General features: G+C 42.4%; 1 protein-coding gene across 2 annotated transcripts; it reads left to right on the forward strand.

Moving 5' to 3' along the window:
* The first annotated feature begins 4,272 nt into the window (after positions 1-4,272).
* SYT13 (synaptotagmin 13) lies at positions 4,273-24,760 on the forward strand. 2 transcript variants are annotated; one of them, XM_050336393.1, is made up of 6 exons: positions 4,273-4,820; positions 9,890-10,112; positions 11,960-12,100; positions 13,720-14,033; positions 17,940-18,069; positions 18,852-24,760. In XM_050336393.1, exons 1-6 carry the CDS (start codon positions 4,638-4,640, stop codon positions 19,154-19,156), a joined length of 1,296 nt encoding a protein of 431 aa, XP_050192350.1. In that variant the 5' UTR covers positions 4,273-4,637; the 3' UTR covers positions 19,157-24,760. The 2 variants fall into 2 exon arrangements, with proteins under 2 accessions (XP_050192350.1, XP_050192351.1); XM_050336394.1 differs by having other exon boundaries at positions 4,274-4,820; positions 11,966-12,100.
* The last annotated feature ends 432 nt before the right edge of the window (positions 24,761-25,192 follow it).

Consider the following 25,192-nt stretch of genomic DNA (forward strand, 5'->3'; position numbering starts at 1 on the left):
TACTGGTGACAGGGGGTGCATGGCAGCCTCCTGAAACAGGTAGACAGCCATATTTTTTTCCATAGATCTCCTAAATTCTACAGATATTGGTCTCAGGACAGCGTAGTGTGCTAGAGCAGAATCATTAACCACGAACCCTACAGTGCATGCACGCAACTAGCTGCACCCTTTTGTGTGCTAAATGCTTATCATCATCCTGAGGGTAACAGTGTGGCAAAAGACTACACACACAGCTGGCAGGTATTCCTGGAAGTCTGGAGATTTCAGGAGTTCTATATCCATTAACACCAGCTGAAGCAGCATGGCTTGAAGCTCATTTTCTCGAGGCTGATCATTGTATATCTTCCTTTTAGAAAATTATTCTTTGTTCTTCCCTTAATTAGTTCATTTACTTGATTTATATCTCTAGCTATGTTTCAGTGACAGTGACGGAAGGACCACGCCCATATTCCTCTCAGAAATCTTTCTTCTTTGTTTTCCTTTTGCCTATGAATATATAGAGACAACTGCTTTGCCTTAATAGCACCACAAAGGACTATTTCAATGGTTCGGAATATTTCAATTTCTGGTGGAGGAATACTTCACCACTTGGAGGAAGACAGAATCCCTTTATTAAAGCTTTTTCAACCTGAGGCAACAGCATGCAAAAGCATGAATTAGATACAGTCATTGCAAGCACAAGCCTTTTACCTTCACTTTTGTTTTCATGACACTTCATTTACTTATTAAACAAAACGCATGACAGCCATACGTGGTCTTCTGTTAATAACTGGATATTTCAGTGCCCAAAATTGTGGGGTATAAATACCTTGCTATGATCCAGAAAGTTAATTTAGACCACCATCCTGTTCAAACTGTCCCACTTCTGTAGCACAGAATCACGTAACAAGTCAATACAAGTGAAAACATGAGCTTACACCTTCAGGCTAAATTTGACTGTCACAAGGATTTCCCTGGGAAAAAAAAGAAAAAAAAGAAAAAAGAAAAAAAAAAAAGAGCCCAAACAACTTCCTTTCCCATTTCCATCTGTTAACTCACACTTCTGCCTGGTGAAAAGCCTCAGTGAGAAACAGTTTCTCTGATACCAGCCCTGGATGGAGTGGGCTGAGTCAGGGAAAGTAGTCTGCAACCATCTTTTATTCAGATGTATGTCAGCTTTTCCTTCTTCTAGTGATGGATTCTGGAACTTTAATTTGTGTCTTCAATTGCCAGAATAAAAACTGAAAATACCTCACCTTCTTATTCAAGTGGTTGGCTATTACATTAAAGGCCTTTTTTTCCTGGTAAAGCATGAACTGGTAAAGCTCTTATAATTCTCCATGTGATCTGTACTACCATGTCTTCATTCAGAGAAATCCTCTTTCATAGAGCCAGTAGTCAGAAAGGTCCAAAATATCAGCAGAAGAGCTCACAGCAGGAACAAAGAATTAATAAGGTTGACTGGTACCTTATATTTTGTCATCACAGACTATTCCTGTCTGAAATATCAGGAGTTGAAAACGATGCATACACTTTCGTCATTCTTATACATGTCTTCTATCAGAATTTGAAGAAAATATGTGGATAGGGTGATTGTAAAATATGTTTTCAGGCCTGAACCTGCCCTTAAAGTCTAGCTTGCAGAAACAGGCTTTCATCTTTCTACCTTGGCAAGTCTCTTTCTAATGACAGATGTGACAGATAAGAAAGCTATGTGATTGTGCACAGTATCAGCATGAATGGTCAGTGAGAAAGGTCATTAGCCTGACCCCATTTTATCCTACTACTGCTTTAAAGAAAAAGAAGCAATTTAATTATTTGGTGTTAAAACAAGCAAGTGTAAAGACGATTTTGAAATACATTTATGGCCCAAATTTTTTAGAACAAGATATGTTAAGTGAGAAACTATGACAGATAGATGCAGTGGTGGTACATGCCAAAGCTACAGTTAAATTGTGAATCTTGACCAGATACATGCATCAGTGCACACACAAAATTCTAAAGTCTTTGGCCTGTCACTTGCAGAAGCTCACATATTACTAATATTCAATGTCTAGCAAGAGCTGTTTTGTCTTCCTAGCAATAGAAGCAAAAGGTTGATGCCTGGATATTATTATTACAATATAATATCTGACAATGATTCTGTACATCTTACATTTCACAGCAAATAAAATTTCTGGCAAGGAAAACTTAATCATCATATATAAGCAGGCAGAAAACATTTTGGAGAGTATGTTATTAAATCACTGTCTCACAGAGAAATTTTGTTGTGACCTTCCTTCTACAGCATATTGTAAGCAGCCTTTATACAGTTCTCAGAACAGTTGTAGAAGACACATCAAGATTGCATCTCATGAATAGACTAAATGCCTTCTCTACTCCAAATGTCTCTCACTGCATTCTACCTTCACAGAATCTTCTTGGTTTTCATATGGTTTCCAAATCTCAGGGATCTCTGGTCTAGCTGTGTTGATTTCATTAGCACTTTTAGGAAGAACCCATCCTGTGGAGGAAACCAAGGGCAGCTAAACAGTGTGCCCATCATTTTGTCATCTTTCAGACCATCCTCACTTCTGCTTCTCTTAAGTGGTGGTAGAAGTCCCTAACAACATGGTTCATTCTTCAAATTCATGATAAGACCTCATGGAACCATGGTTACAATGTTACCTGTTCAGCTATGGGCTGAATGAAGTAATTGTTAAGTAAGTCAGCAAATTGTTGGAACAGTCTACCCGTGGAAGAAAAAATTCAGATCAGGAGAGGTAATCACGAGGATGTTGCTCAAGGCTTTGGAATCTCCGGAGCCACAAAAAGCAAGAAGCAAAAGGATCCTTTAGTCAGATTTCTCAATTCCCTCTATGTGATGTTCATCCCACTACTGAGCACAGCAAGAGATGTGCCAGTGGTCCAGGCTGGTGTGCCCATCTCTTGTTCTAAGACAGAAGGCAAAGCTCAAGGTTTTCCTTCCATGGGCTGAGCTGAAAGACCAGTGTCCATGGGCTCAGCAATTTATTGGGGAATTGTCTCTGCTGAAGGACTCTATTGTGATTTGGTTCTTGATAGCAGGGGAGTCAGGAGGGTTGGAAGTGTGCGGTGAGATGTGTCTAATAAGCCTAGTAGAGTAAGGAGAAGACAGAATGTGCACTCCATCCATTAGGATGCTGCAGTGTTACAGAGAAATCTTTACCAATTAAAGTGAGAGTCAGACGTGTGAGGGAAGTTTTGTGCCAGGGAGGTGAACGTGTTATCTATAATGGAACAAAGGCTGAGTGAGTTGTCATGAGTAAGATATGAAACATCAAAAAAAAAAAAAAAGTCAAGAAAACTTATGCAAAACCTGAGCTCCAGAAAGATAAAAAAAAAATTCTAAACATTTCTCTGTGCATAGTTCATTTTTTCCTGATCCATGGGCATCAACTGTATTCCAAAATAGAAAGACAAAGAAACTCCCAGTAGAACTGTTTTTTATCAGAGCCTTATAAGGAATATTTTGCATCTTGCTTACTAGTTCCACTTGGCCCAGATATATAGTGACCAGAATTATAAACACTTTCTGGCCACTAGATTCTCCTTGTGAAGTACCCAGAAAAGGGTTGTACATGTCACAAGAAACAAATCAAATGATGGCATTTATTATCCTCTTCCCCAGGCTGGGCATTCTGAGAAATAAGGTAAAAATGAATGATTCAGAGAAAGATAACCACTCCATCACCTCAAGAGAAAACAGACACCTAGCCCTTCAGGTCTATTCAAGTACATTCTTCTCCTGTGCTCACCAGCCCACTGCCTGACACCAGTGTGGTAAGCAGTATGACTAATATCTAGCATATGTTGTTTGCTTTCTCATTCCTTCCAGAGGAAGCAGCATATGCACTAGTGTGTCTTGTCTGATAGGATTTTCTGCTGTCTTTTTAAATAGAGGTGCTGCTCTGCACTGATCCTACAGAAAGCAGATCCAAAAGGATCAGACCCTGTGCTTTAATGGGAAGGTGGTGAGGCATGGGACAGTGCTTAATTCTTGCCTGTGTTTGTTCTCCAGCCTCTGAAGAATGAGAAAGTTTTGCCTGACTTTCACACAGGCTTTACTCCGACTATAGAGTATTGTGCAATGTTATCATACGGCTTCTCAGGCCAGCAGCTTTTGGCAGTCACTACCTTTGCCTTAGAACAGAAAAATTCAGCCTCTTGAGCATATCACCAAGCCAGGCCTGAGAAATATTGCTAGAGAGCTGATCAAACATTTGGATGCACTTTCTGTGAGTTAGCTAGCAAGGCCAGCCCCTTCTGCTGACGTCTTTCCTCTCTATCACACATCAGACTTTTCCCAGTGGAGCTGGAGAACAGGCTTCAATGAAAACTGCCTGTTTGCAGTTATATGGAGATTGCAGGCACTACAACCACTATTTCCTTAATGTGACCTGGAACAGAACCTCCATCATCAGGATAGAAAGGTAGCTTTGTTGCCTAGCAAAGGTGGGATGATTTATCCGTGTCTGTAGATTGGTCCCTTTTCTTTTCTGCACAACAGAATTGCTTCCAGACTTCCAAGGAGAATGAAGCCAGGCTAAAAATCGGAGTGGATGTGGGAGAGCTGCTCTCGCAGTGAGTAGGATAGTCACAGGGTTTCTGCTCTTTCTGTTCCTGTGCAGCACAGGACAATGGTTTTGTCTGCTCCAGTTATAGCCCTGGGGGCTACCTTAGGGACTGCAACTAGCATCCTTGCCCTCTGCGGTCTCACCTGCTTCTGCAAATGCAAGCAACCTGGGAAAGGACTCTCAGAAAAGGACCAAGAGGAGGAGACGGAAAATCCTAAGCCCAGCGTGCTTCAGCCAGTCCAGCAAGTAAGACACAGTCTCTAATTTACTCTGTGATTTTTCTTAAATGCAAAGGTTGGGAATGCAACTTCCCTGTTAGGCTACTCAGCATGTGATTTATGCTGCCTGTTTATCTGCTTACTGTGTTCAGGATGTAACAATATGCTAGTGGGAGGAGGAGTGAGGGAAAAACAGAGGTGAGCTGGGTAACACAGTATTACCAGAGCAGGAGACAGCTGCCTCACTGCCAAAGAGAAAGCTGCTAATAGCAAAAATGGGGGAGAAAGACTTGAAATGGTGTTTAGCTGTCAAGATAGATCACAAGAGAAATAATTTCCTGAGAGGAGAAGGCTGGACTGTACCAGGTGGCATGCAGCATTGTGAAAAAGGCATGACTCCTGCGGGGATCTCATATAGCAGCTGTTTAACTCTATTCAAATTATCTTACAGTACTTGCAGGATAGTTCCCTGTCAACAGCTGATTTCTTGTGAAAACCTTTCCTCCTCGTCCCTCTACCCCTCTAACTGAGGGGATTAATTAATGTGAAATTAAAGCAAGGCATTGAAATTACAATAAAAAGCAAGTGAGAATCTAGACTGTGGTGACTGGGCAGTCTCATCACACTGTGAATTTCTTTTTCACTTACTGTAAGAGCAATGTGGAGTATGAAAAGTGTCAGGCATCCCTGTGTGCTGTTTTATTCTTGCTAGAATCCAAATGCCCTGATTTACTCCTGAGCTCAGTGCAAGAGAGAACAAGGAAAATTACAGGACACTTCTAATATACTTATTAATGGGAATCTCTTCTTCAAATGGAAATGTTAGATGAATTCCTTGGTTGACTATGGTCTTTAGCATGAGCTACGGTCAGTCTCTTAAAGTACTACCTATTGGCTGTTGCTCCTGATATTTGCATTTGCCTGCACCCTTTTCACTTCCACTTAGCCATTTAGCCAAGTGTTATGCCATATAGCCAATTTCAAAGGCCAGTGATCCATTGTATTACAGTCTTTGTTTGTCTTTTAATTATTTGACCTTCCTATTATTTTTGTATTCTTAAAGTGTGCCGAAGGAGTCCTAATTGAACTTCTCTGTAATCTTTGTAATTAAATATTCAGTCTCCCTTTGGATTCCACTCTTAGGCTTTTAGTAGAAAAGAAACCTGGCATCTTCATGCTCCTATTACAGTTAATTCTGAGGAAAGATGACCAAATCTACAAGCTGTATTGTAAGAACTGGTGCAGATATACAGAATGGCATTACCAGAACTTGTGATTGCTGGAGGGGGAAAGGGATGTGAGAAAGGAAAGCTCTGCTGACCATGGATTAACATCTGCATGGAGTTTAGGACTTCTCAAGAGATTGCTGCTAATTCTGAGCCTTCATCCATGAGCATGGTGAATAACTACTAGTACCAGTTTGCATTTTCTTAGGAGGAATTTCCCCTGCTATTCTGCTTAGTAGCTTAGTAATGTCCTTCGCAGGTTCCTTTCTTGTCTTTTCTACCCTATACAGGGGATTTGCCAATGTCTGTATATAAGAATGTACAATGATGCTGAGATTTTCCAAGTTTACTCTTACCATGAATGAGAAATGTGTAACTTGGCAGCCGTATCACCTTGTACAGCTGTTTTTCTAGCTGTTGTCTGGAGCAACACTACCCACAGATAACTTTACCATGAGATTCTTTCTACAAGAGACTTTTTGTTGTTGTAATCTAGCTCAGAAATATCTCAGAACTTTATTTTAACTCTGTCATTGGACTGGACTTCTTTTCTTTTATATGCCTTTTGGGAAACACCTTGGGAAAGTGTTAATCCATCCTGAACCTTGTCCACTGATGTGTTACCCTGTTTAAATGACAGAAATAAGCATTCAGTCTCCATATTGTCCAACTAAGCCTCAGGTACCAAACAGCTATTCAGTTATGGTTCTCACTGTATTTTTACATTCATCAGGTCTTGCCATGACTTAATCCAGTATCTGACCAACAAGGGATCAAATTATTCACCGGCCCTCAATGTATCACTATTACCTGAGTGATTGCATTCTTTTAGCATTTTAGGCTTTTTAATTTGAAGTATTATTTATATTGTTACTGGCTTTGGGGTTTTTTAAAGTAATCTGGACAAATTATAGCAGCCAAGTGAACATTCTGTCACAGAAAGTGCAAAATGTTCTTAGTTTGCATATTCTGTACGTTGAGCAATTCTTTCCAATTAAAACAGTTTTCTTGCCAGGAACATGTATTTTCCTGTGCTGTCACTGATTCAGAATCAGTCTACATACCTCCAAGAAATGAATCTCAATTTGAGTTTGGAGCATGTGAAATTTTATGATCTCTGTCTATGTTTATAAATTGTTCTGTTGAGACTTTTTTCTGACTACATTAGTACACAGTATGTCCTAGTCAGTGTTTGACATACTTAATTATTGAAGCCTGTCAGGGCAACTGATTCTGATAAACAGAGATGACAAAGGAAAGATGAAGCAAGTCTGCATTTTATTCACTTGGCACGTCTCCCATGACAGCGATGCTTGTATTTGCTATAGACAGAGGCTCCCTGTGGACATGCCCTGCATTTGTGAGGAGGAAGAGTTCAAACACAAAGACACATCTACAGAACAATGAAAAACTGCTGTAAATATGCAAAGTCTCACCAAAGCCTGCAGAATGAAGATTCCTAAATACATGCAGCAATGGTAACAATCTGGTGCTTTGTTTGAGTGACACTGGCCAGGGACCCAGAAGGGTCAGTTGCAGCCTCTTTCCTATTTTGGTGTATTTGCTTTCATGCATTTTTACAAAATTGTCTGAACTGTCCTGCTCATCTCTTTATTTAAGACACTGCTGCTGATTTGCAAAGAAAACTTCCACAGGGCACTGCTGTGTAACTGGATTAGCAGATAGCACTTGGGAAAAGAGCTGGCAGCAAAATAATAAACAGAGGTAGATGCAGTTAGAAGAGGGAGTGGGCTAGTCCCACTGTGCTTGCATATGTCTCTCATCTCTAATTCTGCAGAGCAGACACACAGGAGGAATATTTAGACCCAGTGGAGCTCTTAGGTGCTGTGTGCTGATGGATTTCCTAACTATAGCCTGCCTGACTTTTAGCAAGAGGAAAAAAAGATTGTACTAGCAATACCTCAAACTTGCATGGTGTTTTCATCCCAAAGGATCTCAAAGTGCTTCATGTGCTAGCAGCACAGAGCAATGCAGGCATGTGGCTCCGGTGTGATGGCCAGTGCCTAGTAGGACAGAAGCCTTAAGCAGCAGTTTCAGGAGAGAGAACAGCAGAGACTGACCAGCATGTCCAGCCCTGTATGTGTGCTAGATGTAATACCTCTGCATAACAAAAGCATCCTGGCTTTTCAAGGTGTTATCCTGCGATTCCTCACATATTTTGCTTGGTTGGTTTGCTTTAATTTTAGAAGAATGGAACACTGCATTTAAGGTTTGGATGAGTTGCTTCACATTTCCTAGAGGATTGATGAGGCTCACATCTCTGAAAGAGGGATCTCACTTACAGGCCCACACCATACGACTTACATAATAGCTAAACACAGCTGAACACTAGGTGAGGATGGCACACAGTGACGTCTTTCTTCTTCAACCCACTTCTCATTCAGACCCCTTAAAGTTAGACAAGACAAAATTCTGTCACATGGTAAACTTCCTAAATACTGATGCACTGGTTGCCTTGAGAAGATGGAATTACTAATCTAATTAATTCTCTACCACTGCCAAGTGTATGTAACCATGGTACTATGATCTCCACGAGCAGAATATGACTAAACAGCCAACATCCAAGACTGCTCTCTTCCTTCAGACTCTGTTTCTTGAGAAATAGGTATGCTTCCTCTGGGTATACAAGCTGGGACCTTGAAGTCCCAACACAGACAAGTGCTTCAGGGCGTCATCTACATTCATTATTAATAGGAAACAATAAGAATAATGAAAAACTTTAATTACAATTATGAACCTTTTCTGTCTCACCCTTGATCTTGATATAAAACATAGAATGTTGGCAGGCAGCAAGGTTGGAGATAATCCCACTGCACAATAAGTAACCAAAATGGCTGGTTTACTTCTGCTTTTTGTCTCTCATGTTTTGGAAACATTAATAAAATCTGTTGCAAGGGTTGGGGTCATTTGCTAGTCAGCTTTTGTTCTTCCCCACTGACGAATCCAAACATAAATGAATCAGGAATGATTTCAGTTGTAAGCAGACTGGATCCTTTCTTGGGACACAAGGAAAAGAGGACTGTTATATTCCACTAAAATATTCTTCTTTGTTTAGGGAGAACAATAATGCCTTTGTGCCAACCTTTGCTTGGACTCCGTGAGCACTGCACTGTCTTTCAGGTTCTCCTGCTCATTCCATGTTCATGATTCAGCAGGGAATTGAAGTTTTAAGAACAAACTCAGGCATAAATCCAAATTTCAATCCTGGTGTAATAAAGAGCAAATATGTGTCTGAGGGTCAGATGAAGCTCTGGGTTAGAGAGGCTGAGATGACCATTGGATCAGCTACTCTTGGTATTTCATTGCAGGGCTCATTTGTTCAACCAGTTCTCCTTTTTTCTTATTACACTACGGTCATACTTGATCCACGTGACTATATGACCTGTCTCCTATCCTAATGTTTACTACATAGTCACTTAAAATATTCTGAAATATATGGTTGCCTGTAGCCTCTTGCTCTTGGATTTGACTTCAAACGTCAAGGTAAAAATTACCATGCATTAATCATAGCAAAATTAACTTAATGGTTAATTTCTATCCTAAGAGGAAACACAGACTTATGAAAAGATTAACTGCTACAGAAACAGAGGAAAAATCAAATTATAAGAGGAATAAATCTGAAAAGACATACACCAAGTAGACAAGACATCTACCAAGTAGAAGGGTGTCAGCTTCGGCAAGAAAGTCTCTGGACTTACAGGCAGTGGTTTCTACAACCTGATAAAAAATGATGATAGGACTGACCAGAGGCACCACTTTTTCTCTCTTTGTCTCAGATCATTTAATGCTGTGAGAATTGGAAGAATTAGTCTAATTAGTTCGAAGTAATAAACAAGGTTTTAATTTTCAGTTCAACGTTAAGAAAACCGCAGAGCCAGTACAGCCTCGAGCACTCCTGAAGTTTCCCAACATTTATGGCCCCAAACCAGTAGTAACATCACCTGAAATTGTTAACTACACACAGTACTCTCTGAAGACAACAGAAGAACCAGCTACTGGAAAACCTACTGGCTTGGATGAGAATAGGATGAAGATACAAGTCAATGAAGAGCTGTTTGTTCTCCCTCAAAACGGTAGGAGCTTTTGGTCTTTGGACTAACAATTGCTTTTCTGGGTGTAGATCTGTGATACTTCTCAGCATAATGTGATTTTTCTTAGAGATATAAATGTGAAAAGGAAGATATGGGATGGTTTTCGCTCTCCTTTTATGAGCACTCTGAGTTCTGCCTTCAATATATTTGTTAATAGAAGGTAGTCATGGAGTTCATCAGAACATTCAGATAACAAAGCTGTATTGTGTCTTGTTGCAATGCTTTTTTTTTACCTGAATATCTTTTGTGTTGAATAATCTGCCTTGCTGGTAGCAAACAATCTGTAGAAAAGTGCATTTAGTGTAGTTTTACCGAAAGCAGTAGCCAGAGTATGTGTGAAATATCTGGTGAAAATTGGGCAGAGTATCTCCTCCAGAACAAATGCCAGCTGTCCAGCAACTGTCCTTGTCAGGGACAGTGGGATTTAAAGCTTCTAATTTTCTCCTTTTTTTCCACTGGTTTGGTGAGATGGTCTTGGCTTGTTGTAATGCACAGTGAAACTGAAGGCTGACACCTCAAATATTTTTGCCACACAGGATTCCTGTTTCCCATCCAGCCCAAAGGGTTACACTCCAAAACCTGAAAATCCAATGTTAATTATATACATCTGGCAGCATATCTGGATTGCTTCCACACTGATTTTTAACTTCACAGCTACCTTTTAACAGGATAATTGATTCTTCTGGCTACCATGCAAATAAAACCTTCCTGAAGATTTGCCAGAGAGCCAATGTCATCTGTCATGACTTTTACTGAATACTCTTTTGGTTTTTTTTTTAATTGCTTGAGATTATATTTTTGCTGTTCTGGAAAGATGATTGCTACATTCAACCCTTACGAGACTTATGAGTATGGAAAAAAAGTACCATAGGAAGCAGCTGCATTGGAGGAAGAGTCTGTCTGAGGCACATCCTTAGGTGTCAGGAAGAAGATTATAGGGTGGAGAGGATGAAGAATGATGGCTGCATTTAGGCTAAAGTTTTATGTAAGTGTGTTGGTGTAAGAGCCTCTCTGCACTGCTAATGGTACAAGCAAGTTTCCTTCCTGCTGTGCCTGATTTCATAGCTCAAGTGGTGCTAAAATTAAGCCAAGAATCATAGCATTCTCATTTTGGTGCCACAATGAACTGGTCTGAACTGTGTCTGAGATTTTTAGGAGGACATGTTCTGGTTCCACTATTGTTTTCCATGTGAATCAGAACTGACATGGCAGATTACAGCTTTTGGTGACAAAAATCTCTGGCTTCTCTTTTAGTCTTGCAACTTGCTTTATTTCAGTATAAAATACACACTCAGCTCTAAAATCACACATGGAAAAACTGCCTCCAGTATTCTCAAGTTCATTGTTTTCTACCTGATCAGGTGCTATGGAATTAGATGCCTTTTGCATGACAAAGACTTTGTTAAAATCTAAAAAAACTTTTAGAGAGGTCTGACCTGATGCAGAATTGCACAGCAGCTCAAGAGCAGACTCACATTCTCATTACAGAGAACATACGATTCAATTTTACAATGTAAGTTAAAACAACGTAAAACAACATAACAAGTAATGAGTGTCATTTAGACATCTTAGCCTAGGAATAAGATAAAAGAACCATCATAAAGCACAATGTGGTGGCCTGCAAAAGGCATGTCCAGGTGCTGTAGAAAGAGCTGAAAGTGTGAGTAAACAGAGCAAAAATGAGACATGATGATGGAGGAAGGAAAATAAATTATATTCCTGCACACAAGGTGCAGGAATAGTAAGACATTTAGAAAAGCTGAGTCAAGAGAGGATGGATTTGTTCTCTTGGGAAGGGGAAGACCTGCTTGCTAAAGGGGTTATTTCAGTTCCAGGTGTGGTAAAGGATGTGTGTGTCACAGAGCACTTGAACCCTGAGAGGGCAGCCAGCTGTAACCAGGCCCCTGAGCTGCACTACTCCCTTTCATACGATCAACAAAGGGCCGAGCTGCGTGTGGCACTTCTGGAAGGTAAGGGGCAGAGACCTTCTGATCTGAACAGTACAAGACACCTATTGAGATTACATTTACACAGAGTTCCCCTCCTACCTTAAAACCAACATGTGTTCCCAGGACCACTTGATGTTTCACTGGTTCTGGGTTTGTAGAACAGAAATGTCACTGTTCGAAGTGATTGTGCAGGGCATGGCTTGGGAACAATTGTTTGCACATCTCAAAAGCAGGATTCAGGAACCATGATGGGTTCCTCCAATCCCAGGCATGGTACAAAGCAACCTCTTCTTTTCATATTTTCCTTTGGGGGCAGGGAGGGTGTGGGGGGAAGTGGGTTGCTATCTCCTTCCTCTCTCTACCTTTCATTCTTCAACTTGACCCACTTCCTACTGCCTCTTCCTCAAGTCAAGTCAAAGGCTGAGCTGGAGATGCCAGACTTATTTTGAGGAAGAACCCTCTAGCTGTGCTTGACCAGGCAGCCAGCTTCTGTGTCACTCTTTGAAGTGGGAACTGCCAACTGTAACAGCTTCTCCACTCAGGGCTGGAGCATCATCAGTTCCTCTGGGAAAGTAAAAAAAGCTGACTGAATAATTCATGCACAGTGCAGATCTCTGTGGAAACCTAATCAAATCACACCCTCTGAAGTGAGAACTGAAAAGGTGTTGAATGGCAGCCACTGCTGTGGGCCTGATGCCAGCAGCAAGCTCACAGTTCCCCACCAGCATGGACACCCACGCCTGCTGGCTGCCACCCTGCCACTCCTGTGTGCATGTTCCTCCCTGGGTACCCTACTGCCACCAGGGAAGGAGCAGGGTCTGCTACCCAGTTCTGCTCCCCTGAGAAGCCAGGAGAGCCCTGTAACCCCTGCCCTGTGGTCCTGGCAGCTCAGGAGCAGCTGTGCTTGGACTGGCTGCAGCAAGGACAGCAGTTTTGCCCACAAAGTCCTGATGCTCCATGACCCCTTGGAGAAAGGTGTGTTCCTCTTGCTGTGGAGAAGGTAATGCAGTTCTGTTGATGCAACTGGAGTGTGAAATGTCATTCTCACTCTAGGCTTTTCAACATAAAAGCAATATAAAATCAGGGATGAACATCTCTTGACATAGATCTTTTGGGCTGTGGGATGGCTTCTGACGGATTCTTTTACCAGAGATTGGATGAGCCAAATGAAATAACCCTTAGACTTATCCCCCACTGGCCTGTACGGATGAATGTGTGCCAAGGGGAAGGTCTATCTCATTTCTAATATCTGTGACTGACCTTCCTGCTTTTAGTCTTTGTAAGAGGCTCTTTTTGTGTGCCAAGGTAAAAGTAAATGAGAGCTGCAAATTCTTGTGCCACGCTGTCTCATCTCATTGCTGCTCTGCATCTTTCAACAGACCATGTTCCCTTGAACTCAGCTGTTGCTCTCCCAAACACTAGCAGCATCCTTCTGCAGTGGCAGAAGGACAGGGACATTGTGCAGCATGATGAAAACACCACAGCATGACCTCACAGCTTAGCCTGCTCCATGCAAGCAGGAATGGGGGTCAATGTCTATGCAGCTGCTTTATTTTATGGCTCTCATGAAATAAGCAATTTAGCCACAGATACTTTAGGGTTGTCTTTTGTGAGACATCCTCACTATCAATCTTTTCCAGCTATGCATGGCAGAATGAGTGTGGACCAAGACGCCGGCTGCCATTGCTACATTCTGGGCACACTGGTGAGGAAGTCTGGTATTGCTGAGGCCCAGACAGAGCTGAAGAAGAAGGTCCTTCACACCCTTTGGGAGGAGGTCCTGCGATTCCCATTAACTGAGGAGGAGATGCCAGAGGGGACACTGACTCTCACCCTGAGAAACTGCGACAAGTTCTCCAGACACAGCATTGTGGGGGAACTCAAACTGAACCTTGCTGAGATGGAGGAATCCTTTGGGAAGGCCCAATGGGAAAGGCTAAAGAGTCCGGAGAAGGTATGGACTCCGTCTGTGTTGCTAGTCCAGAAACTCTAATGGTTAATAGCTTGGACAAGACAAACCCTTTTGCTGGATGGCTCCACTGTGGGCAGGTGGTTTTATTTGCTTGGATCAGGTTTAGAGGGTTGATGTGGGACTGCAGAGGTCACTCAGCAGTGCTCTGTGGTCCGTAGAGAACTATTTTAGAAGCAGAGGCCCATCAACCCAGCCCTTCCATCTACTGCTCCCAGCAGTTCACATGTGTCACAACTCCCTCAGCTCCTCCTCAATTCCATGACAATCTGTCACTGACATCTGTAATTCAAAAGCTATGTCTAGAAAAAGGTATGTGAGTTTCTGAGACCACAGTGGTGAGAGCTGAAATACCAGAGAGTGCCTACAGAGCCCCATGGAGGGCCTCTGCAAAGCTGTGTGTTGGTAGGGCACATGGTGGCATCCTAGAGAGCCTTAAGCTAGCAGTCAAATACATTGTTGGGACCGAAATGTTGGACTGAAGACCACTTATTCTTACTGGGATCAATCCACTGCTATTTGCTTTGGGAGATGTCAATATATCATTCATTGCATTGTGTTGGTTTTCTTAAACATCAAAACCTTCCTTTCCTTCCTTATCCACATCTTCCAGCAGCACAAACAGTGAAAATGGAGGGAAGTATTCCAGCAGTACTTGAAGTAGGTACAGGGCATGTTCGTGAGCACTAACGTCTTGCACATTTCCTCAGAAGCCTTTTCCCTGCCATGGACTGGGTTATTCCTCTAGCAGCAGCAAGACACTTAATATGGCAGCAGGGTGATGCTATTGCTGCTACGGGTACATCACAACAAATCTGTTGTACTCTGGTGTGCTATGAGGTGAGCAATGCAAAATAACACCAAAGCTGTCGCTAAGCATCACGAAATAAATTACTGCCTGTCACCATCAGGGCTGAGGGCTCTCCACTGAGTTGGCCACAGACACAGAGTACAGAGTTAGCATTTCTGATTTCCAATAATGCTGATTTATCTCATCACCACTTGAATACTAACAGGGCTGTCCACCCTAAAAAACACCTGGCAAAACAGAGGCAGCAGAAACAAATGTGTGGTCTGAATTAGTTTAATAAACTTCAAGCACAAGGCTGAATATTTGTCTAATATTTGTAACCCTCCCCCCAACACCCATACTGAAGCATCTGCTTTTTTAGCAATACTCAAGGAACAGCCTGTTCACAGCAATGGTCAGTTGTCACTCCAGTGCACGTGAAGGAGTCCTGACATACTGGGAATTCTGCCTTGTCCAGCTTCACAACTACACATAGGAACAGAGCAGCATTCATTTCTTCTCCAGGCTGACAGTACAAGGTTAGCACCAACAGTACTGCTGAAAAGTGCCCCAGTTTGAGCTGAGGATGTGCAGTGAAAGCTGAATTTACGTCATCTGGGACCTGAGAGAGCCAACTATTGCACAGACAGCTTATGTATACAGATCCTGAATCATTCATTGAGAACCAGAGGGAGGGAGTGGAGAAGAGCTGTTCAAAAAACAGGAGCTATTTTTGACAGCATTCATCTAGGAACAAAGTTACTGAGCTTTGTCTAAAGTCTGACATTTCCTTGAAATGCCAGGAAGGGCAGAAATTTCATATGTACCTTCCCAGAAATTCCCCTACACCCAAGGGAAGGAGCTCAGAGTGGTGCTTACAGCTAACCAGGTAATGCAATTAGCATTCAGGAATTCATGGAGTCCTGTGAGCAATGCAAAGCATAGATACTGTAGACTGATAACCTTATCTTGTCTTCCTTCCCTCCCACTGCTTTGCTAATGACAGTGATGATAGTGGGTCCTTGCATAGCAACTTCCTTTTTGTGATTTCATGGTGCCCTGCACGTAATTCCCTTGATGCTTTTCATCCTAATTGCATAGAAAGGAAGACTGAAGCTCTGATGATTGTACGAATTTGAAAGGTTGGAGGACAAATTGTAGGTTATGGATTTAATAGAAAGAAGGAAAGAAAACAAAACAAAACCCAGAAAGGGGAAGGAAAATTACCTTTGGTTTGGTCTCTTCAAACAAAGCTCCAGCGGAGACCAGCCACTGCAGGTTCTGATTTCATGTGGATACAGGCTGGTCAAAAACTTGATCAGAATGCTAAGAGTTAGAAATTCATAAGCACAAGATGTGACCTGTGTACAGTGTGTGCATTTGTGTGTGTGTGTGTGTGTGCATGCGTACGTGCACATCTACACAGCCCTACCCCCTCCCAGTCTCCAGTGTATCTATCTGTGCCTGGAGCTACAGGAACCAAACTCTAGCCAAGAGCTATAGAATGGGACCTGAGTGAGATGTAGTGAGGACAAATACACAAAAGCAGCTTATGGCTTGCTTAAACTCTGGGCTTGTATTGAAGTGGCTTTTGGATTTGTCCCTCTGTGTACAAACATGTATTATTTTGTAGTAAACATATAGGCATTTGAATCTCTCCCCATTTATGCATGGTTTTATTTAAGGTCCACATCAATTTAAGACAGGATTTATGTAAGAGAAGTGCATATGAGCCCTTCATTGCTACCTGAGTGTATGAAAAAAAGATTTACTTGGGCTGACTTAGGATTGAATTTCAGGTTTCCTTGCTAATGGCCTCCCACCTGATTTGTGCAGGACAAATTAGTCACTCAAACCAGACAGTGATGACAACTATGTTTTCTGGAGAGTCAATCAGCTCACAGGGAGCATACAGGGGCCTGTCCTTGCCTGTTTTGAGTACCGAGTTTGAAAACTTAATTTGAAATATTTATGGCTCACTTAGTAGCAAGAGTGCAGAGCACAAAAATGGCCTGGAGAAGGGCTGTCTGCCCTAGAGGATGTAGATCATGCTAAGGAGTCCAAAGGGAGTCCATTGGACTGACGTTGGCTTTCTGTGACTGTTCTGGGTCATTAACCTCACACTAAAACAGATTTCTGTCACAAGCTCCTACTCACTGAGAGAATAACTGCTCCACTTTTATCCCTTGCCATGGGCTGTCAGGTCTGCACCAAACAGCATGGAATTTCTCTCCTTCCCTGCTGGCTCCTGAGGAAGAAACTGCACTGCTCTCCCAGGGGAGAGTGGGGATGGTGGGGCTGCCTCTAGGCTTCTGCCTCTGGGGCTGCTTGTACAGGGCAGGTGGAAGGAGAGGGCAAAAACATCAGGTGGTTAAGAGGACAATAAAGAAAGAGAAAAAAAAAAAAAAGAAGTCTCCCGTAAGGGTAGCAGGGAGAGCTGCTCACAGTCCTGGGAGATGGCAGGTGGGAAGCAAGAATAAAGTACTGTGCCAAACTCACAGAGGACTTTGTGTTGGCTGGGTTTTTTCCCATACCAAGTAGGGTGTCAGAGAAGATGTAGCTCCAGCTCCAGGTCTGACTCATTCCCAGGCATCACCTGTGCTTTCCCAGGGAGCCCTACACTTCTGCTGGGCAGTATGGGCTGGGGGCTGCGTCCATCAGAGCCTCCTGGGAAATGAAGCAGCTGAAACAAAAAGTGGATTATGAAAAGCAGTAATGGAAATAGTGGAAATAAATACAGGGCAGCTAGGTGGTCTCTCAAAATAAGAGTAGCTGACTACTTGCATTGTATTCCAGACCCCAAATCTTCTCTTCTGACTAAATATTCCACTAAAAGTTGATGTCAGGAAGCAGTTACTTTTCAGCAACATAAAGATTCAGTAACTCACATGATTGGGGTCTTATGAGTGGAGGAGCCTTTCAGGCATGTTTGGAAGGTTTATTCTCATCCAGTGTAACTGAAAAGATCTCCTGTACAAAGACAGAGAGACGGCTTGGTTGGTCCATGGCCTGCCACCCATCAGTCTTGTACTACTTAGTTTTCCTAATGTTATGGCCAAGACTATATAAAAAATTAACTCTTTCTGTGTCTCCATTTCCAGGAGCCATCCACAGGCCATGGGGAGGTTCTGCTCTCTATTAGCTACCTGCCAGCAGCTAATCGCCTTCTGGTGGTGATTATTAAGGCTAAAAATCTCCATTCCAAGCAGCTGAAAGATTTACTTGGCAGCGGTGAGTGTAATAGGAAGGAAACAGAGACTGTTGTTTCTGCTATTATGTAAATCTAGAAAGACAGTGGGAAGGGTAATGTTCGGCAAAAAAAAAAAAGTTTGGCTTAGAAAGCTAAAGATATTTGAATAATTTCTAAAAAGTGGAAACCAAATATGTCCCAGATCAATATTTCTTATGTGCTCTCTCTCAGACTGATGTCAATAGTATCAATTCTCTTGCATTTTTGGGTGCAGTTTTGGGTACCACAATATAAAAAAATCATTAAGCTACTAGAGAGCATTCAAAGGAGGGTCACAAGGATGATGAAGGATCTGGAGGGGAGGCCTTACGAGCAGCAGCTGAGGTCACTTGGTTTGTTCAGCCTAGAGGAGAGGACACTGAGAGAGACCTCATTGCAGTCTACAACTTCCTTGTGAGGGGAAGAGGAGAGGCAGGTACTGATCTCTGTGGTGACCAGTGACAGGACTCAAAGAAACAGCATGAAGCTGAGTCAGGGGAAGTTTAGGTTGGATATCAGGAAAAGGTTTGTCACTCAGAGGGAGGTTGAGCACTGGAACAGGCTCCCCAGGGAAGTGGTTACAGCACCAAGCCTATCTGAGTTCAAGAAGCTTCTGGACAATCCTTTCAGGCACATGGTGTGATTCTTGGGGTGTCCTGTGCAGGGGCAGGAGTTGGACTTGATGGGTCCCTTCCAGCTCAGCATACTCTAGTCTAGTCTAGTCTATTCTAACCTATTTGTTGCATGGTCATTAATTTGGTGCCTCTTTCCACTTCCTATACAGATGTTTCTGTCAAGGTGACACTGAGGCATCAGTCCCTGAAGCTGAAGAAGAAGCAGACCAAACGTGCAAAACACAAGATCAACCCGGTGTGGAATGAGATGATCATGTTTGAGGTGCCTCATGAGCTCCTGCGTGCCTCCAGCGTAGAGCTGGAAATGCTGAGCCAGGATGGTGCTGGCCAGAGCCATGTGTTTGGCAAGTGCAGTCTGGGCTTACATGTCACAGGTACAGAGAGGAACCACTGGGAAGAAATGCTGAGGAACCCCAGGAGACAGATAGCCATGTGGCACCAGCTCCACATGTAGGCTCATCATGATTACTGATAACAAGATTTACACCAGGCCTCCAAACCTGGGGGAATAAGTTGCATTCCACCTTCCATCTTCCCCTCCTCAAAGTTTCTTAGCACAGCACTCTTATTACACCACCCTTCTCTGATTTTCCTGCCCATCCTGGCCAGAGAAACTGTCTGAAAAACATATTTAAAGGATAATCTCTCACCTAACTAAGTGGCTGTCTCAAACAAGAGGTTTGGCTGCCTGGATGATTTGAATGAATTTTATTAGCCTGCCCACTGTCATTTCTGTGAGGTCCCTGTTTCTGTAGCAGAGCAGAGGGGAGCAAAGTTATCGTGGAACTGTAGGCCATTCACTGGCATCTGGCACTGTCCCCAAGTCCCTTGACTGAGTGCTGGCTCCATAATCACAAACACCCAACTGTTGTACCAGTCACTGCTTCTCGTAATACCTTACAAGACTGAGAGAAATAAAGATCACAGAACTAAATGTCATGGCAGACACAAAGCATCAGTATGAAAGCGAGAGGGAAGCCAACGTGCAGTAAATGGATACCTAGAAAAAGATACAGAACTAAGGGAGAGAACAGAGGATGAAGAAAGGGTGCGACAGTCAACACCATCATCCTGTGCAGCCTTTGAAGCAAACACTGCCAAACAAGAAGTTGAACACCTTACTTTGCTTTTGTTTCCTGGAGAGTTTGATACCATGTATTTAGGATTCATGAAAACTGCTGAAAATATTAAATTTTCAGGAGCCTTTAGCAGAATGCCTACATCCTTCTATCTTTCTATGGTGTCACCCAGGAAGACTCCAAACACAGACAAAAAGTTATTGTCGATGTTACCTCTGAAAACTTGGACCAAATCTTTCTGTTTACTGCCATCTTTTCTGTTCGGGTTTTTCCTGAGCTAGAAAGTTTCAAATACTCTATGTTTCATGCAACATCTAAAACTAGGCAAAAGAAGTGGGATCATTTCATACCTTAGCAGCTGATGGATGGTTTTGGTTTGACAGTTACTATTACACTCAAATACTCATACCAGCATTACTCGAAGACAACTCTTAAGAACTGCAATGTATTTCATCACTTCCAGACAGAAGGAATTCACTGACCAGACAGACTCTCCAGGGCTTGTTTTTTCTGTATGCACTTTCAAGATTTGATGTGGCTTAAATGTTACTTTTTACTGCCTTCTTGTGTGTGTGTAGATGGACTGAAAGTCTGGCATCAGCAGTGATGATGTCATGACCCCAGAAGCACACTGCCTGTCCTACTATTTTTTTTCAAGTAGTAGACACAACTTCAAGGGACTTGCATGGGGATGAGGCATCCAAAAATCTGAAAACAGAACCATATAGTTCATAGCACTGAAAATCTCAGAGAACTTCACACTTACTGGGTCAGATTGACCCTCTGTTTAAATCAAAATACTAAGCTAAGCTTTATTTAGTATCCAGCCCATTTTGATGGTGCAGTCAAATAAGTCTAGCAGATTGTCAAGTGAAGGCTGCCATCCTGTTGGCAAAGGGAAAAACCAGAACCAGTGTCTGAAAACTGGCTGAAGCACCAGGCACAAAGGGTTATGAAGAGGGGAATGAAGTTCAGCTGGAAGTCAGTAACTAGTGGTGACTGAGGCTGGTAGCGAGACTGACACTGTTTACCATCCTCATAAATGACCTAGACAATGGGGCAGAGCATGCCCTCAGTAAGTTTGCAGATGGCACAAAACTGGGAGTATTGGTTGAAACACAAGGCAGTTTTGCTGACATTCAGAGGGATGCTGAGAGGCTGGAGAAATGGGCTAATAGGAACCTCCCGAAATTCAACAAGGAGAAGGCAAAGTTCTGTACCTGGGGAAGAAAAATCCCATGTACGAGTGAAGGAGTGAGGGCTGACCATCTGAAAAGCAGCTTTCCAGAAAAGGATCTGGGTGTTCTGGTGGACACCAAGTTGAACATGAGCCAGCAGTGTGTAGCAAAGAAGGCCAGCAGTGTCTTGTGCTGCATTAGGACAAAAATTGCCAGCAGGTCAAGGGGGATGACCCTCCCTCTCTATTCAGCTGTGGTGAAGGCACATCTGGAGTGCTGTGTCTAGTTCTGGACTTCCCAGTGCCAAACAGGTGCGGAGTTTCTGGAAAGAGTGTAACAAATGGCTATGAAGACGTTTAAGGGTCTGGAGCATCTTCTGTAAGAGGAGAGGCTGAGAGAGCTGAAACTGTTTAGATCAGTCTGTATAGATACGTGATCTGGGAAAGGACAAAAAAGATCGAGCCAAACTGTTTTCAGTGGTGTCCAGTGACAGGACAAGAGGCGTGGGCACAAATTGCTATATAATAAATTCCATCTGAACACATGAAAAAACCCCTATTTTACTGTGAGGATAGTCAGACACTGGAACAAGTTTCCAGGAGAGGTTGTTGGGAGTACTCATCCTTGGAAACACTCAAAATCTGATGGGATATAGCATGAAAAACCTGCTCTAATTTATCGCACTTTGAGCACAGGTGCATTTGGGCAATAGGATCTCCAGAGGCCCTTTCTATCCTCAGTAATGCTGTGACTGTGAAGAGATTGACAGTGCTGATGCACACTGAAAACTGTTATCTTTATACTACTATTCCTTTTATATGGGTGGTATAGCCAGGAGTTACAGGATCATTTCGAAGAGATGATAAAACCAGCTTTGACCAAGCAGACAAACAGAAAAACTAAATATGCCAATAAATATTATATCCAATGTTTTAATCTCTGATATTGATCTAGTGGCTAGAAGAGACATAAACAAAAAAGAAAAATGGCTTGTTGTTTTGCTCTATGGGATTTTGCTTATTAAAAAAAGCTTTAGGATACTGTGTGTAAACTAGACAAGGGTCTAGTTGATAATGAATTCTTAATAGTCGCTGTGATCATGATTCGCTTGTAGATATACCTATAAATTTGGAATAATTATTTCCATTTAAGTGCAAAATTCATTGGAATGTTGGCCTACTCTACATATAGGTTCCTGGCAGCACTGTGATTCTTTCGGGCATAATGATAAGAAGGATAACTTCATGATATGATGCTATTTGGCTGGTGCTGGAAAGCCTGAAGGCCCAAATATTTGCCTTGCTGCCAAGAAATTCCTCTAGCTCTGCATCCTGCTTATTTTACTGAGCCTTTTATAACATCTTGATGGTTGATTGTAAACACATTATCTGCCTGTGCCCTGGTGATTTTGGCACACCCTGTAACAGATAGCAGTCCTATAGCATTTAAAAGCATAGCTCCTCAGAATCTGACTTAGCTGTGACAAAACAATGTCCTCTTTTACAGCAAAAAATATGTGTATGCACACTACTTAACCACAAATCTGTCTTAGAAGCAAAGTGGTGCCATCAGTGTTAATGAATAGCATTGTTTCCTCCTTTGCTGCAGTGGGATTTAATGGGAAAGAGAGAAAGAGTGAAAATGCATGCATCTTTCCAGGCTGGATCATTCTTGTTGTCTGGCATTTTATTGTGGAAAGAATATTCTTCGCCATCAGTGCAACCTGAACAAAGGCTGCCAGGTGTCCCTGGAAGGAAGCAACCACTCGATGGGGCTGACAGCAGACACGTAATGGGTGTGAGGAGTTGAGGAATGTTGCGTACGTGCGGTACCGGAGGGGCAAGGGGGGACGCCCAGCCCGGCTCTTCTGAACTCTGCTAATTGGAGCTGTTTGTCATCACATTCAAGTGTCTGTCCAGAGCTCTGCCCTCATCTGTCCGAACCGCCTGTGCAGCAATGCCTGTGTGCCCCTGAGTCTCAGCACCCCAAGGGCCAGAGGTGCTAAACTGCCCTAGCAGACAAACGGCGGGGAGTGGTTTTGGTAGATGACAACATCATGAATATAAATGTGAAGTATTTGGAAATGCTATTGTATCAAGCAGCTTCAGCAATGAAAGCTGTCCAACTATCACTGAAGTGCAATAAGACCAGAGGATGGAGCCAGACAGCCCCACGGTTTTCAGCTCCTGGAGATGACAAGACAGGAGGATCAGTAAACACCACTATGTATTAAATTAAAGGGTGCTGCTTATAAATTGTATCATAAGAGAAGAGGCAAAAAACCCTCCAGTTACGTCAATTAATTTTCCTAAGATATATGTGTGACCAAAAGCAGCCATTAGAGTCCCCAGTGGCTAGTCTGTGGCTGGACTGGTTATTCTGCCTGTTATAACCATTAACATGAAGAAGCTGGAAGCCAAGAAACTGTAGGGTGGAAGGAAGGAAAAAAAAAAAAAAGGAAGGCATGTGGAGATCTACCTGGTCTACCTGGTCAGAATGAATGAACTTTTCACTAAGGGTCAGAGTTGCAAGTTTAAGGACAGAGATCCACAGTTCCTTATCCAAGGATAAAACCCAAACAACATGCCTAGTGTAAAACAGAATGAGAACTTCAGCTCCCCTACTGTATCCAGCTTGGCTTGGGAGAGGTCGTCTCCTGATGTGGCCTCTGTTCAGAGGAGGGGACTGAGAGGCCAGAGGAAATAACCTGTGACTACATTAAGGAGTTCCTTGGTTGAAATATAAATTGTAGCCATATTTTCCTTTGCCTTCACCTGCCCTCAGTGTTAGATCTTCCCAGGGAAATTATCTCGTTTGATTTTAGGAAATTTCTGCTAGGGTAGAAGGATTAATAAGCACAAATCATCAGTAGTCACTAAAATCTCTCTGGGATGTTTTAGACTCATTACTACTCTCAGTATCCTTCTCCTGTTGTAAGAGGAGTAGTTAGAGCTGTTCCCCTGTAGGGTAACACTTTTCCAGTGCAGAGTTCTCCCCTCAGCAGTGTTCCCCAATATCCTTGCATGGTGATAGGAACCATGTTTGCTTTGCAGAGAAGCAATACATCAGAAAGTAATGGAAAATTCCCTTCAACAAGGCTGGGAAAATTTTCAGGTTCTGCTATTCTCCCAGGTACTACTGTGCTTTAAACATCTTGTTGAACAACCGTACCTTGCATTTTGCTAGCACCTGTCATCAGTATTACCTGGAAGCAGTGTCCAAAACCACATTTTTTTTTTTCAGAATGAAGATAGATTGTAAGTTGGGCTCTAGAAATACAGCCCAAGATTTGCCCAAATTTTCCCAAAGTCTAAGATGAGTTGAGTACAATAACTTAATATGAGCTGGAAGCTAAGTGGCTTGGACCATGCTTCTTGCACTCTTTTGAAGGTCAGTTTGAAGTTTGGTCGAATTAAAGGACAGAGCTTTGGCAGCATTTTTCATGTGTTTCAGAATTTAACTAGGCATTAAAATGTATTTGGTTCATTTGCTGAAAGATAAATGTGATGAGTAAATAGTAACACTTGACAAAATATTGTTTCTTCTGTTTCCAAAATGCACAAGAATAGTAGCAAAGTGAAATAGTGATGTGTGGCCTTTCAGCATGAGGAGGCTTTTTTGCTTACTTGGTCCTTTAGTGTCCCAATGTGTTTATTGTAAAGAGCCAGATACTGTTTGTCAGAACTCTATATTGTTCTCACAATCCAAAGCACAAAACTAGAGCATGATGCTCAGCCATTGTGTCTAATATTACAGCACATGTAAAATATTGCAAGTAAATAATTCCAAGCTGTACCAACACTGTGTCTGCATTGTTTACTCTGGGGTAAGTCCCCTCTGCTTGCAGCTCATGTCAGGGGTACAGAGTGCTGGGATGAGTTGACAGAAGATCCTTCTGAAGGGAGTCATCAAGGGATGAGTACATGAGAAGGGGAGCAGTCAGCAGTAGAGTCCTATCCTGGGCAAGCGTAGGAAATATATTGGCTTCTTCAGTAAGGTGGCAGGTAAACAAAGCTGTAAAGGCTTTCCAGCAGCTGCAAGGACATTAGTTAACAGGATCTGGGAACCAGGTTCATCCCAGATATTGTCTCTCTGAAATGAAACTAAGAAATTAGTTTAGGGGTTTTTTTGTTTGTTTTTGGGTTTTTTTGTTTTTTGGGGTTTTTTGCCAATCTCAGTACTAGTGATGTTGATGATACTCTGTAAACCATGAATCCATAAGGAGGAATACAT

The sequence above is a fragment of the Myiozetetes cayanensis genome, unplaced genomic scaffold (assembly GCF_022539395.1).
Source record: "Myiozetetes cayanensis isolate MyiCay16 unplaced genomic scaffold, myiCay2020 scf6-25, whole genome shotgun sequence".
Lineage (NCBI taxonomy): Eukaryota > Metazoa > Chordata > Aves > Passeriformes > Tyrannidae > Myiozetetes > Myiozetetes cayanensis.